At 49.4% G+C, this 16,154-nt stretch overlaps 1 protein-coding gene across 1 annotated transcript in view; it reads left to right on the top strand.

Annotated features, from left to right (window-relative positions):
- Positions 1-16,154, top strand: part of TBCD (tubulin folding cofactor D) — a 114,366-nt gene that overhangs the window by 51,138 nt on the left and 47,074 nt on the right. The window contains exon 14 of the mRNA XM_081162739.1: positions 13,311-13,467. Within this exon, the coding sequence (XP_081018865.1) occupies positions 13,311-13,467 (157 nt within the window). The remainder of the gene's footprint in view (positions 1-13,310; positions 13,468-16,154) is intronic.

Raw genomic sequence — 16,154 nt, 5'->3', positions numbered from 1 at the left:
GGTTGGTGTCTCCTGAGACCTGTTCGTTTGGCTTGCAGACGGTCACCTTCTCTCTGTGTCCTCACATGGTTGCCCCTTGGTCTATGTGTCTGTCCTAATCTCCTTTTAAGGACACCAGCCAGATTGGATTAGGGCCACCCTGGTGACCTCATTTTACCTTTATCTCTTTAAAGGCCCAATTTCTAAGTACAGCCATGTTGTGATCCTGGAGGTTAGGGCTCCAACGTGACTTTGGGGGATATCACTCAGCCCACAACACGTGGAAAGACCATATCTGGTTTTCCTGCCTGTCAGCTGATACACATTTGCAGTTTTTACGCCTTTTGGCTGTGGTGGACTGATGCTGTGAACAATCATGTTCGAGTTTTAGTGTTTCCATTTCTCTTGGGCATAGACCTGGGTGTAGGACATTGGGCCCTTTCAAAGATTAAAGGAAGGAACACAGGTCCAGAGCTTAGAACGGTGTTTGGCCTGGAGTGAATTCTGCTGAGGTGATGGTGGCCACGGGGATGACAATGCTGTTACCATCACGTGTGTTTCAGCCTGATATGAATGTAGCTCCCCAGCGTTCTTCTGGTTAATATTTTCTCAGGGCATCATTTTTATCTTTTAATCTTTTTTACATTCTTACATTTTAGATGTGTCAGAATAAAAACTCCCTCATTGATTTTTTAACTGGTGAGTTTAGTCTGTTAACATTTCTGTGTATTGACACTCAGATTTGGGTCTACTATCTTTTGTGTTGCTTTTCCTGTACTTACAAGAACCTGTTTCTTTTTGCTTTTTTAAAATTGTGGTTTCTTCCCTCCCTTCTATTCCATATCTCTCTCCTCTATTGGCTTAGAAATTATATATTGTTTCTCCTCTTTTTCTTTTTTTTAAAAATATTGGTCTCTTTTTAAAAAAAAAAAAAAGTCTTTATTGATTTCAGAGATAGGAAGGGAGAGAGAGAAAAACATCAATGATGAGAGAGTCATTGATCGGCTGCCTCCTGCACGTGCCCTACCCCCCCCCCCCCCCCCCCCCGGATTGAACCCGCAACCCGGGCCTGTGCCCTGACCGGGAATCAAACCTTGATCTCCTGGTTCCTAGGTCAACGCTCACCGCTCAGCTACACTGGCTGGGCTCTTTCTCTTATTTAAGAATACTCTTTAGATTTGTATCACGAATGCTTAATTTCTTAACCTACTTTCCAAATAATACAGTGTCCCCAACCCTGACCACTCCTCTCCTGACATACTTGGAGTTCTTCGCCCTCTTTGTTGAACGGCAGGCGTTATTTTAAAGACGGTGTCTGTCTAGACGATTCTACATGTATGTACAGTTTCTTTTGTCACAGTTCCTTTTCCTGCCTCAGACTTGGCCTTTGGGGTAATTTTACTTCCTTTGGGTTTTTTAGAAGCTCCTTTGGTAAAGGTGTGTAAGGACAAACTACCTCCCTTGTGTGTCTGGAATTTCCTTTTAACCCTCATTCATGAGGGGACTTGGTTACTGTCCCAGGTCGAGGCCCTCCTCTGGCCGCCTCTGCCTTCCGGAGTCTGTAGTAGGTCGTGTGGCTGTTCCTGCAGGTGAGTTGCCCCTGACCTGGCTGCTTTCAGGACCTCTCTGTGTTTGGTGTTTCAGAGTTCACTGTGTGGTAGGTATGGGCTGCTTTTTATTTAGCTTGCTTTATGTACCTTTGCTTTGTGTGTCTGACTTTCATCTTTCAGTACTTCTGGAAAATTCCCAGTCATTATTTCTTTGAAACCCTCTTTTTATTTCTATTTTCCCCTGCTGGGACTCTGGTTAGAGCTCTGTCAGCTCATTCTGTCCCCGCCCTTCTTGCCTTTCGTGTTTCCTGACTCCTTTTCTCTCTGGGCTGCATTATCAGTAATTTTTTCAGCTCTTTTATTTCACCTGGTTCTCTGATCTACTGGGTCTCATCTCTATCAAAGCCAGACTTGTTTCTTTAATTCATTAGTTACGTGTATGTTATGTACATTGAATGTATATACACTGTATGTCTAAATATATCTAAAATTGGTCACTTCTGATAATACAGGGTGGGGCAAACATAGGTTTACAGTTGTGAGTGCGCAAAACAGTTTATTCTTGTATTTATTAATTATTGTATTTCCCATACAAACTTTTGACCCACCCTATAACTTATTTGTAGCTCATTTATAAAACTATTATCTGAAAGGCTAAATATCTAAACTTTTGGCTTAAATCAGATGATTTTTTTCTTTTTTATTTCTTGCTGACATTGCCCGCCAGGCTACACCCTGTGCGGACACCCTTTGCCATGCTTGACCTTTGACACCCCTGTCATCCTGCATCCTGACCTGCACAGGCACTGCCATGTGCCTGTGGAAACCTCCCTGGGCTTTCTTCCTCATCTCACTCAGGTTCTGGACTCCTACACCAGGCACCCCTCTGCATGGTTGCTCCGTCTCCCTGTGTGCGCCGACACTGTCCCTGCCTCTGGTGCTGCCCTTCCTGCTGGACTGGGCTTTAGGACTGAATTATCAGAAATGGGGGAAGGCAAAGGTGGTTGCTCTTTTTAAAAAAAATTTACCTTTATTGAAAGTATTACAGATGTCCCTCCTTTTTCCCCCCATTTACCCCCTCCACCCTGCCCCCCCAAGGCAAAGGTGTTTGCTCTTAAAAGTAATTTATTATGTTGTTGTTTTAATTGAGGTAAAATTTACATCATAAAGTTAACACTAACCATTTACAGTGAACAATTCAGTAGCATTTGGTGTATTCACAGTAGTACAACTGTCACTTCGCCTAGTTCCAAGATATTGTCATCACCAGAAGAAGAACTCTGCGCCTGTTCCCCGTCAGTCCTGTCACCCCTCCCAACCCGACAACCACTCATCTGCATTCTGTATTTATGGGTTACTTCTTCCTGACGTTTCCTAGAAATGGGGTCATACGACTGTGGCCTTTTTGTGTTGCCTTCTTTCACTGAGCCTAATATCAGAACTTCATTCCTTCTTGTGAATGAATAATATTCTGCTCTATGGATAGGCCACTTTTTTCCCCATTCACCAGCTGATGGTCAGTTGGATTGTTTCCACATTTTCGCTACAGAACAGAGCTGCTATGAATGTTCTGCAGCTTTTTGTTGGAACACTTGTTTGCATCTCTGGGCCTGTCTTGGAGCTGCTGGATCGCATGGTAACTGTAGCATGTTGCAGAGCTGCCTCTGTTTCCCCAGCGACAGCTAGGTCTCTCGTCCCACCAGCAGTGCTCAGCGCATGGGCTCCAGGCTCCACGTCCTAACTGGCACCTGTTAGCTTTTCTTTTTTTTCTTATCTATTTATTTTTAGATATATCTTTATTGATTTCAGAGAGAGGAAAGGAGAGGGAGAGAGAGATAGAAACATCAATGATGAGAGAGTCATTGATCGGCTGCCTCCTGCACGCCCCCACCCGGGATTGAGCCCGCAACCCGGGCATGTGCCCCAACTGGGAATCGAACCCTGATCGCCTGGATCCTAAGTCGATGCTCAACTGCTGAGCCATGCTCGGTCAGGCAGCTTTTATTTTCTTGATTGTAACTGACCTAGAGGTGTCTCCTCATGGCTTTGATTTGCATTTCCCCAAATGACTGAATTGGTGCACGTGTCCATGGGCTTGTTGGCCATTTGTACATGTCTTTGGAGAATGTCTACTCAAGTCCTTTGCCCATTTTAAAATTGGGTGGTTTGTCTTTTGTTGTTGAGTTGTATATTCTGGATTCTAGATCCATATCAATGATTTTCAAATAATTTCTCCATCCTCTAGGTTGGCTTTTTATTCTCTCGATAGTATCTTTGTATCGTCAGTTCTAGTAACGGTTCCTTTTTGGTTCTTTTTTCTTGTGTTTGTAATTTTTGGGAGGTAGGAATGTGGATGTATACACACATGCATTAGATGGGTTTTGAAAAGGTATCTAATTCTTTTAAGTGTTTGATACTCTTTAATTAGAATTGAGATTCTTTAAGAAAGAATTCATAGTTGAATGAAAAAGCATAAAGCATGTCAAAGTGATGTGCTTAGAATTTATACTGGACATGTATGTATGGAAGCCGTGTGAAACCTGTGTCCTGTGGCTTTGTTGTTTAAAGAACTGAAGTTCATAGTTGGGTGAAAACTAAGATTGCGACACTTATGAGCATAGTGATATAGTTGTATGTGTTAGTTATGTACAGTGTGCTCTGCAAGTGATGTCCACATAATTTATTCTATTCTTCTAGGTACTTTGATAACATTTATGCTGTTTCGATAGAAAATCTTTTTATGAATCTTTTAATGGGAAATCTTGCTCTCTTGAAGAAACCCATTACCTACTAAGTTTAATTCCACATTTTCCCAGTTTTGTTATCTGTCTTGCTAGCAGTATGCCCAGTAGGGTGTGAAATCCAGTGCAGGTGGCTGGTTTGACTGGGGCGTTTACAGTTAGGGCAGCCCGGGAGCCCCAGTGTACTTGAATTTCAGGTTTGCTTGTGAGAGTGCATGAACACTGCTCCTGGTCACACTGCCCTGAGGACCGTCTGTGTTGGCCAGGTGTGCCATGTGGATGCAGGCACGGTTTGTTGGTTTTTCACATGCCCGGGGTGAGATGGCCATGGTTTCTTTGTACCTGTTTTCATACTTATGTCCTCTGGAGGAAGGCTGTCCAGCATGGTTGTGCCTATGTGGAGGCTACTCCCTCAGCGGCCACCTGGGGCAGATGCGTTCCTGTGGGAAACCCCACTCACATCATGTGAAAACCATGGTGGGAGAGGTCACTCAGTGAGCACCAGCTCACTGGCTTTTTGGGAAGTGAGCCTGTGGGTAGGGTCCTGAGAAGTGACCCCAACATCACGCCACGTGAGGAAACACAAAGGCCTTGATTTCTTGTGCAGCAGGCGAGACTTATTTCAGGGCTGGGAAACTGCTCTGTGGTGTGGGTTCTGTGAAGAACCCAGTATAAGCCCTGAAATGGGTTCAAGCGATGGATGTGATGAGAATCGTAGAAACCAGTCTGTAGGGATGCAGGGCTGATTCAGGAACTGGAGTGGGGATAGAGTGGGGGCGAGCTCTTCTGGGGGCTCGAGAAGGGCTGTAGGTGTGGGGCCGGGGGAGGCGGGGGGCGAGGTGTCTTGCTGTTTTCTGGATGGAGGGAGGGAGAGGTTTTGGGGTGGGGGGAGGTCAGGCAGTGGCTGAGGCTTGACTGCAGGCAGCGTGGCTGTGACAGACCCTGTGATCAGAAGACAGCTGTCGACACTCATCTGCCTTGACTGTCCATGGCCCGTCTCTCGGGGATCAGGAGAGATTCATAAGCGGTGGTGATAACTTGGCTAAACACGGTGGCAGGCTTGTCATTACCAAACTAATGGCCTGTCACCTGCACATTTGTTCTCCCTCCTGCTGACCCTCTGACCTTGGGCAGTATCCTCTCTCCGGCTTCATACATTGTGTAGGTCAGGGCTAGACCCTGTGCTCTATGAGGCGGGGTCTTGAACAGCACTGCCCTCCAGGCCTGCCAGTTCTGAAACTGTGTAGACACTCTTGGGGCCAGTCGAGGTCTGGGCACTGTGACTGGGAGTCCAAGGCCATGAGTCAGTGGCAGAACTGGTCCCTGACTTCCTGATTAAGCCTTTAATTCTCCTGAATGCTTGTTTTTGCTTCTTTCAAGTTGTTGTACTTGGGCCACTCTGTCATCAGCTGTGGGCGGTTCATGTGCCAGCGGCCTGGTGCTGAGCAGAGGAGGGCGGAGTGCCCCTTCACCACACTCAATCTTCACCCCACCCCCAGTGGCCTCTGGCAAGGGACAGGGTGGACAGCCACTGGTCCCTGTGCAGTCTACTAGTCTGGGCAGGGGAGAGAGAGTGAGCTCGCGAGAGTGCGTTTTTGTTACCTCTCCCTGGGAAAGGATGGTCCTTGAGGGAATCACAAGAGCATTTAACTTGCAAAGAACGATTACTTAGAACTAACAGATTTGGGTTCAGGCGTGGCAGCCTTGCTGGGAAGCCAGAACTCCAGTGTGACAGCTGAGAGCCAGGAGGTGCCACTGGCTTTGAGGGGACTGGGAAGGGCTGGAAAAGTTGTCAGCTGCTGTGGTGCCTCTGTGGGCACCGGCTCTCTTCGAAGTGTCAGGTCGCCTCTTACCTCCCTTTGTCTTTTTGTGAAGGCTGTCGGGTCCCAGAGTCCCTGGGCTTCGACATAGGCAGTGGGTGTGCCCTTGAACCTGGGCATGTGGACGAGGTGTCAGTGACATCGTGGGATGGGTCAGCTCTCACGGAGGATCATGCCTGTGCATTTTCATGTGACAGTTTCCCCGGGTGGGTACATTGGCGATGTCTCGTTTGAATTTAACGACCCATGGCCCATGGGGGGAGTGGGGCTGTTTGGTTACGTCGCTCCAGGCACTTGGTGCTGCTTGTCACCCGCTGCTGATGGGGTGACAGCTTCTCAGGCACAGCCCTGACTCAGCGAAGAGTGTGCCCAGACCCTGTGGGTACTGTGGCCCGGCGGACAAAGCTGCGGGCCGCCTGCTCCTGCCTGCTGGAAGCCTGGTCGCAGGTGCCGCTGCCACTTCCTCCTGGCGGGAGACTTAAGGAGTGGAATGTTGTGATCTTAAAGAAAGTGTCTGGAAGCAGGGTTTTTGGTATTGAGACAACTGAAAAGGAATCATGTGGATTGAAGGTTGCGTTTTCCACCTGAAGATTGTGTCTAGCAGACAGCGTTTCACTTCCAGGGCAGCGGGTGATGGGCAGACAGCTTGGATGCGGCCCCTGGGAAGCAGCGCGTGGCCATCTGAACGCAGCCCTTTTGGGTCCTGTTCCCAGAGCAGGACTGATGAGGATCTTGAAGTGTAGGGGGAGATTTCTGACGCTGGAGGTGGGTAAGGTGGATGACACCAGGTTCCTGGAGTTGCTGTCAGCTTCCAGGCCTGACAGAGGTGCTGAGTTACATGCAGTGACAGCTCCTGTGAACTGAGAGATCGTCAGGGTTGAACTCAGAAACGTCTTCCTTGTGCATGGCTTTCACAGCTCTTGACCCTGGACTTTCTTAGTGAACCTGTCCTTAGGGTAGTCTTAAAAATGAAATGCCACCGCACAGATGTCACTCCATTCCTTTCCCTGTAGAGCCTTGTCAGTGTGGCTGCTGCTTTGACAGGTAGAGGGTGAGAGCTCCCCTTGCCCTCCCAGGTCTCTGTGAAGGGGTCTGACTTCTTACCTCATTCAGAAATACAGTTTGAAAAGAATATAAACCTGTGTAATATGTTGACCTCCGAACCAGCAACTTTGTCCTTACTGGTCATCACTCAGATGTGGCATCCAGCCAACACCTCTTGCAGCAGGCGCATTCGCACTCTTTAGTAATTCTGTAAACACCGATGGACCTGAGTGCTCAGTGGAGATGTTCAGCCTTAAGTTTTATCAGATTCCTAACTACTTGTCCTTGCATCCCTCACACCCCTTCCCGCACCTGCCCTCCCATCCTCATTTGTGCAGATCAGGTGCCTTGGCCTTTTGGCCAGAGGGTGCTGTGTTGTCTTGAGCAGTGCATCTGCTTTTCTTCAGAGTTTCTAGATAGTCCTTCTTAAACTTAGGTATTTTACATATTGTTTTATTATTACAAGTCAGGCATTTCTGGAATTTCTCACACAGATATTGCTGTAGTGTTGGCACAGACACTGATGCTGTGCATTGATTGACCCAGTGTCTTGGGGCCTCCTGAGCCCATCGCAGTGTCACCACTGACCTGCCATGTTCCTCCCTCCCCCCGCAACTGCCACATTGTTCTCTGTTGCTATGTTTGTCAGTTAGCAATGCCGCAAAGATGGAATTATGTAGTACACCTCATTTTGACAGTGGCTTTTTTCAATCAGCAGAATTTCCTTGAGATTCATCCATGTTGTTGTGTGTGTCACTAGTTTGTTCCTGTCATTACTGGGTTGTGTCCAGGGTGGGAATGTGCCCATTTAAACGTTAGCCCCCAGAAGGGCACCCATATAGTTTTGGGTGTTTGGCGGTTATGAATGAAGCTGCTTTGAGCATTTGTGTGCAAATAAGTCTTCATTCGTCATTTCTCTGGGACAGATGCTGAAGAGTCCAGTTGCCAGGTCACAGAGTAAGTCTGGTTTTTGCAGTTTATTTTAATGTAACAGATAAAGAGGCTTTCAGAGGGTTGAGAGACAAAATATTTTGTTTTAATGTTTTCAGACAAGTTATTTCAAAAGTCGCTTTGAAAGCATGATCCCCACATTCATGAGGAACAATTCCATAGGCAGTTGGATGGTTTGGGGACAGACGTTCCCCCTTTGGCAGGCAGTGTCCTGGAGAAATTTTTTATTACGTGTCTCAGAGATTTAACCTGAGTCTCTAGCTGTTTGGGACAGCAGGTGGATTTGTGTTATTTCACTGACTTATTTCCTTGTCATTGTTCCCGGGCAAAGCTGTTGAATCATCCAGGGGGCAAGCCCAGCTCGTGCCATGGTTCAGGCTCAGTTGAGGCTCTGGCTCGCAGGGGTTGGGGCTGGGTAGGCGGTGTGGCGGGAATGGTCCTGGGCACCGAGGGGCTAGGCTGTGGTCACACAGGAGAGCGGTGCTTCTTTCTTGTCCTTTGCCTCAGCTGTGGTTTGAATTAATTTCAGAAGGTCCTGCCCGGGTGGGGCTGCTGCTCCTGTCCTGAAACAGTGACTTCCTTCTCTCCTGTGATCGCATCTCCTGTGAGGGCCAGTGGCTAATGTGGCTGATGTGCGTTGTGATAAAAGCAGCGCCCGCTGAGCCTGCATGGTGTGCTGCACATGATGGGAACTCACAGGATCTTCAAGGCACCTGTGAGGGAGCTCCCATCCTGGCCCCTTGACAACGAGCCTTGGCTCTCAGCCATGGCATGGTGGGCAGTGAGGGGCAGGTCTCTTGGCCCAGCCCTGCTGCGAGACCAACCTGCATAGACATGTGGGGCAGTGGTCAGGGCCCTCCCCAGTAGTGCAGGGCTATGGACACAGCCTGGCCAGGGCAGCCCCGAGTAGGTGGGCTGGGGTCCCATACCCTCTAAGGGCGAGCTCATAGTCTGCACCTGCATGCAGAGGGCCTTTCGGACAGTTTCTCAGAGGCGTCCTGTGGGAACTGAAAACGAATGTCTGTGGAATCAGATACTCTGTCCATCATTTCCTCTTATAGTTTCAACACTGGCTTTTTTCCTGAGCAAGTTGGACTGCATTTTTGAGGAAGGCATGATGGCTGTTTGTACTGCTGGCCAAAACAGAAGTTCTGTGGTGTTGGCCACACCTGCTTCCCAGAACCCGGGCCTTTCCTAGGCTGTCTGGGCAGGCAGGCACGGGGGTCTGAGTGCTGAGGTGGCTCAGAGGTTTCCAGGTGGACATGGGCTCCGTGCTCCCTGGGAGATGTCATCCTAGTGAACCCTGGGAGATGCTGTCCCAGTGCATCCTGAGAGGTGTAATTCTAGTGCATGCTGGGAGAATCGCCCTGCACAGTCTGGGAGACACGCCCAATGCTGTGATACCTTAAGTGATGAGTTTGTCTTTTAAGTTAGTGTAATTTATGCCTTATCGAGACATAACTTTGTGCTGGCTATGTGATGATTTTTAGTGGACAGGTTATTTATACACCTGTGAACGTCTGGGTTCCTCCTGTCCCCTGGGGTGCACACGCTGTAAACCCTGCAGTGGGGACTGTGGCACTCTGAGGGTTAAGTCGTTTCTCTCACCTGGAGGCTGCTGTGCCCTTAGGCAGTTGGTGGACAAATGACTGCTGTCTAGAGAGAAGGGTATTTAAATTACGTTGCTGGACTCTGGGCCAGAAGGAAGCCCTCTGGGGAATTATATATTTGACATGCATTGGCAGTGGGTAATTGGAACCATGAGAAAGGTTTTTGTTCAAAGCTATTGAGGAGTTTCCTTATTTTAAACCTGTTGAATCTGGAAAGAGTTGTTTTTGAATTTTCTTTCTCTGATAATGACTTTTTATAAAAGTGTAGGGCAGACACCGTTTCTAGGCCATATATTACCTCCTCGCCTCAAAAGCATGGCTGCTGAGAGGTCTGTCTCTTGTCCTTTGGGTCCCTGGACGTCAGAGCAGAAGCCTAGAGTATTCTTTTACACAGGAGTCTGGAGAAGGCCTGAGGGGTCAGCTGGCAGCCGTGGGCCCTGGAGTGGGGGTAGCAGAAGCAGGCCCGACTCCGTTTTTCACCCTACCCCCAGGTCACAGCTCTTACTCTCCTGTTGGGATTAATTGGAGGCGATAGACTCACTAAACTTTCTGATTAAAGAAATCTATCATCTTGCCTTCTCTCCTTCTCAGCTGTTTCACTTTCTGCAAATCAAATTCCTTTCCTGTGACCCATGAGGAGAGCATTCCCACTGCCACTCTTGGCGACTGCTCGGTTTCCCTCTGTCAGGCCTCTAGCAGCACAGCCTTTGGAGGTCTCCAGCAGCCACCTCTTCACCTGCACCTGAGTGCTGGTCACCGATGTTGCAGGTGTTACAGATGGGCCATCAGGAGGGTGACAGGATAAAGATGATGAAGGCTGTGCTAAGGGTGGAATGCTGGCAGGTGGGGCTCTGCCAGGTGGATGGGTAGAGCTGGCAGTGAGGCCCATGAGGCAAGGTGGGCTTGGGTCTGTATTTCTCTGACTCAGCTCTGTGTGAGGACACAGAAATTCGGTACCTTCACGCTGTCAGTTGGGTTGGACAGCTGCCCAAGGACACTGCCCATGGGCATGTTCGGGTGCCAGGGACAAAGTTGGGTGTCCCCTGGCTACACAGCCCAGCCCCCATCCCTACTGGTCTGCCTCATGTTGGGTGCCAGTGTACAGCTCCCAGCCCTCTCACAACTGACCTTTTTCCACAACTTGATACTGAGAAGGGGGCCAGATGGACCTATGATTGGATTTACTAGGCTGTCGATCTCCCCCCCCCCCCCCCAAAAAAAAAGCCAGTCAAACCTTATGAAGGCCTCTATTTATTGAGGCAGTTATCTATTAGTGGAATATAAGTCAGCAGTTTGTGTCCGTTTCCTAATTGAGGTTCAACCTTCCTAGCCAACAAAGATGACACTTTGGGAAACCATCTCATTTTGACTTGGGATCAGACACTTGGGCTCCCCACCTAGGGATCAGGCTCTGGGGGTTGATGGCAGTGGCTCGCCCAGCAGCTCAGTGACCTCAGGGTGTTGAGCAGGTGAGGAGTGGGGGCTGTGTCCACATGGAAGTCACCTTCTCCCAGGTGGCATCGAGCATTTCTAAGTGTAGTAGTTGGGTGGGATGTCTGCGTGTACTAGACATTGAGGTCCTGACCGCTGTCATTCATAGTTGTCTGTTTTGAAATTGATTTTGTCTGGTGGACCAATAAATTGGGACTCAGCAGTTAGCATCCAGATTTCCCTCCGGCTATGGAATTGCTGAATGGTCTTACCCAGAGCTGAATGGTCTGGGTGCCTGTGTTCAGGTGATGGTTTGAGGGAATCTGGTGTGGCAGTGATACCACATTTATGTTATGCTTTCTCGTAAAGGTGCCACAGCCTGTTAGTGCTGACACTCGTCGGGCCACGGGAGGGCTATCCTATTAGCACAAACAGTGAGTATGAGCAGCACTAGACAACTAGGAGTCATTCCAGGTAAATCAATTGAAGACCAGTGTTAAGCATTACAGATTTGGTATAGTTTAAAGAGAGAGAATCACTTAAAAATCACTAACTGGATGTAACTACTTTATCTACAACAGCTAAGGCAGTGCCCTCTTGTCTGGTTGGCATTTACTCGTGCTGCACAAGTCCTAACTGTATATTCACGTTTAGAAGGTGGACAGTGGATATTCACAGGGAGTGATAGGTGTTCTTTCAGAAAGTGGAGCATAGTTTCTCATGTGCTGCCTGATGGAGGCAGACCTTCATCCGCTTTTGCAGCTCCTGCTCAGCGAGGTTTGCCTGGTTCTGGGGTACTGTGTAGGTGGGAGGCAGCACGCCCCTGGTTGTGGCCCAGAGAGACATGAGGCCAGTTGGAAATTGGCATGGGGCACTGGGGGGAGACTCCCGAGAGGGAGATGCAGGAGCCAGCTTGTACAGCCCGCTCTGCTGTGCAGTGAGTGTTGGGCAGACTGAGGCTGAGAGCCCTGTTGCTCCATCAGTGGCAGGGCCGGCAGGAGAAGCTGTGGTGAGGAATAATGGGATCCTCAGAGATGCGGCTGCTGTGGTTGGGGCAGGCCTTGGACGGACATGGGGAAGCAAAGAGGGTGGCCTTGGCGTGACCACCATGCCCTGAGCTGTGCAAGGGTGGCATGGCCTCCGGCTCAGGTGGGACGTGAGGGGAGACGGCTCAGTTTCAGATGTTGCAGAATTCCAGGGGCCTTTGGCACATGTGAAGTGGGGTGTCCTGTTGTTGGATTGAGGAAATGTGAACTTGGTAAGAGAGTGGGCCCCATGTTTGGGGTCCTCAGGTGCAGATGCGGAATGAAGCCAGCTCCAGGCTGGGTGACCTCAGCTTCCACAATTGATGCCCTGCAGCATCCTGTCTCCTGTCAGACCTTTGAGTGCAGGTGCCCGAGTCTCTGTTGCTCCTGGGAGCAAACACACTCCCAAGCCCTCAGCTCCTGGCTGAGATGGGTGTAACTGATGACGTGATGTCTTTGAGCTTTTTGTTTTGGAGTCCATTTATTTTATGTAATTTAAAGTAAATTTATGTGAACATTTTACATTCTTATTAAAAATAATTACCATATGTGTATAAAGTAAACTGCAGAATCAAATCCATTTTTGTTGCTATTTATATAGAATCAAATACCCTTGGATATAGAAAAGCAGAAGGGTTACTTGGGTATAATAGTCATTGTCTCTTTTGATTTTTTTTTTTTTTTTTACCTGTCACTGTTTTTAGGTACATTTTCCTGGAAGATAATGTCAGCAATGATAGGTGCACGTATGAATAACTGATACTTCAGTTTTCTTAAATTCACACCTGGAGTGTCTTCTTAGCCTGTTTTTGAGTTAGTGTTAGCCTTGTTAATTAAACCTTGCTGACCGGTCACAAGTATACACGTGTTCCTGTGTCCGAACATTGCTGACCGGTCATGAGATAACTCATGTCTGCACTTAAATTAAGTAATTTTAAACAGCTTGCTGACCAAAGTAGCTGGCTGCACGGGCAAGTTCTGGCTTGAAATAGCTGGTCAGCAAGGTGTTAAAGACAGGGCGTGAGGTGTACGGATGGAGGGTGCTTGAAGGATGTGTGCTCGATGTGCGCCAGCATCCTGGGTTGCCGGAGACCCTGTTTCTTTAAAACCACATGTGCTGCCTCCCTGGTTCCATTCAGCCTTTGTCTTCTCTGCCCAGTGGTTCCTGTGATCCTGAAGGCACTGACCTACGAGGAGAAGCGGGGTGCTTGCAGCGTGGGTGACAACGTCAGGGACGCTGCCTGCTACGTGTGCTGGGCCTTCGCACGTGCCTATGAGCCTCAGGAGCTGAAGCCCTTCGTGGCCGAGATTTCAAGGTAAAGCCTGTCAGAGCTGTGACGGTCGCCTGCCTTGGCTGTCGCCCCTTGGCTCGCGGCTTCCCGATGGTGCGTGAGGAGCAGCCAGCATGGTTTGTTTCCCGCAGAGGTGTTCATGAGCTAATAAGTCTTAAAGGGCAATCTGTAAAACAGCAGCTCAGGGCCCTTTTTCGTGGGCAGGCAGCTTAGACTGAGGTGTTCAGGAGGAATGTTCTAGAGGCTTCACTGGCCTGTGGTCAGCAGACCCTTAGATGAATTGGCATCTGGGAGATAGTGGAGGAAACAGGCAGGGGCAGCTGATCAGGTGATTGGGCTTCTAAGCATCTGTTTGCTCTACTGAGAGATGAATTTTGGAAACGCAGCTGTCAGCCTTCACCTTGGAAGGAGTTCCTGGGAAGGTGGCAGCCACTGCTGTTGGGCTGGGTTTTGTCCTGCTTACTTTCTAATTCTTGTGGACTAGCACTTGAGGTTTCACTAGTCACAGCACTGACGAGCAACTTCATCGTCAACACCTTTGGAAAGTCGACACTCTTCAGAATAGCTTTGAGAGTTTTGAGAGACAGGTTTCTTGGAGAAAGAACAGAAACCAGCAGGCTGGTGGCCCCACCAGATGCTGTGGCAATCGTGGCCTTGGGTTCTGGGTGGGTGTCCCCAGCTGAGCCCCCCAAGGTGTCTGGGTGCCCCTGCTGTTGTGCCCCACTTTTAAGATGTGCTGTTTTTGTGTTTGAGAAAAATGCAAAACAAATGTGTCCCCAGTGTAGTGAAGTTTTAAGTTAATTTTTGTATTCTGCCTTTGTTACTGTATTTTTGGGCATGAAGGTCAGACCTTTATTTTTCGTTGTTTATTAAGTAGCCAGAGGAGGGTGCCAAGCATGGTGGCAACCTCTGCGTTAGTCATGGTGCCTAACACTGACCTGACAACTTTTACTAGGAAATGGATTTCAAAATTGTCCTCCCACAGCTCTTTAGGAGATGCCACCTGAGACCTGTGTGTGACAGACCCTGCAGGTCCTAAACCAGCTGATGGGGCCTGACTGCCCTGGAAGCCCCAGCTCCTCGCGCCCTCAGCCGGGTGCTGGGGTGAAAGGCTGTGTTCTGCCTGGTAGACAGCGTGCTGATGCAGCAGCCCAGGGTCTGTGGCCCTCAGCTCTTCCATTGTGGCTCAGAGGTCTTGGGGACTGGAACATCATTCTGTAATCACCATTTCTGGGGTCGAGGGGGGCCCACAGGGCTGTTTACTGCCCAGGAAGTGCCTCTGGCCTGTTTCTCTCGAAATTGACTTCTATCAAAGCAAAGCCTGCTGAACAGCCTGGGAATCCTGATGAAGTTGAAGGAGCTGAGCACTTCCAGGAAGTTGTAAAGATGTTTGATTCCTCTCGTCCTCCCTTGAAGGAAGGGCAGAGTGACAGTGCAGTGGTCTTAGGGAGCCGGGGTCCTGATGACTGCTGGCCCACAGCCAGGGAGGCCCAGCATGGCAGAGGTCAGGCTGCCTGCCCCTCGTCCCTCACTTGTCCCTGAGGGCTGTGGCTGCTCCTCAGCAGCTCAGCAATCCCACTGCTCTGAACAGGAGCTTTGCTGCTATTTAACAAGGCTTCAGGTAAGGCACTTCCTGCTGCTTCTGGTCCTGCTGCTCACCTTTCGGAAGTGGCTTCCATAACTAGAAAATGAAAGCAAAAACAGGTATTTACTTAGGGCTTGCTTCAGCGGTCACAGGACCGTAAAGCTTCTCTCGGTTGACACCGTGTCACCCCGTGTCTAGTGCTGTGGGTGGGTAGGCGCTGTGGTCATTCCCACAGCATCGAGGACACCTGCCTACAGTCAGCAGCTGACAGGTGCTGAGTGAGGCGCTGATACCCCGCTGTGACAGACTTCACAGAAAGGGTCATTTGGAGACGGAGACCATGGTTCCTGAAGGGTCATTCCCATTTCAAAGTGAGGCTATCCCAGCACTTCTTTTTCAGTTTGACATTTGTCAGAGCAGTAAACTTGGCAGGAATCTTTCTCTTGGGACCCTCTGGAGGAGCACGGCTGAAGGCTGACTGTTGGCAGAGGAAATCGGAATGCAGTGAGGGTGCGCTCACCAGGGACAGTGGGAGGGCCGGGCACAGCGGGTGGGCGGCCTTCATGCACCTGCTTCTCTACTTGGGATGAAAGCTTCTTACCCACCGCACCGCGGAGACAAGTGTCAATCATGACGTTGAGAGCAGTGATACTGCGAACCATCCCAGTCCCTTATGTCCCCAGTGGTGCCCGTGGGACAGAGGGTTCTCCTCTCGCCCAGGTCCCTCACTATTGGAACAGAGGCTCTTTTAGCCACAAGCAAGTGATTTCTGCTTTCTGAAACTTTGGAACTTGTCCCCACACTAATCTCAGCAGTGGCTTTATAAAGGGAAAGGTCAGTCTGAAGAGTTACTGTGCTAAGCCTGGCCTGAGATGACATGGGTATGAGAGTTGGTGTTGCTGGCTCAGTTTTGTGGATTCGGTGTGGGATCTGTGCCCCTTGGATCTTGGACCCACACCTGGGCAAGGCCTGCACAGCAGCATGACGCGGCCACAGCCTAGCCACACGGGTCTGAAGTGGAGTGTGTGTTATCACACAGGGAACTGATTGTCATGGAGGCTGAGGTGCTCACACATCGTACTCCAGGTCACCCCTCTGTTATTCAGAAAATGAAAGACAGATTTGG

Source organism: Miniopterus schreibersii (assembly GCF_964146895.1).
Source record: "Miniopterus schreibersii genome assembly, chromosome: 16".
NCBI classification, from domain to species: domain Eukaryota; kingdom Metazoa; phylum Chordata; class Mammalia; order Chiroptera; family Miniopteridae; genus Miniopterus; species Miniopterus schreibersii.
This window is presented reverse-complemented; position numbering and strand designations above follow the sequence as displayed.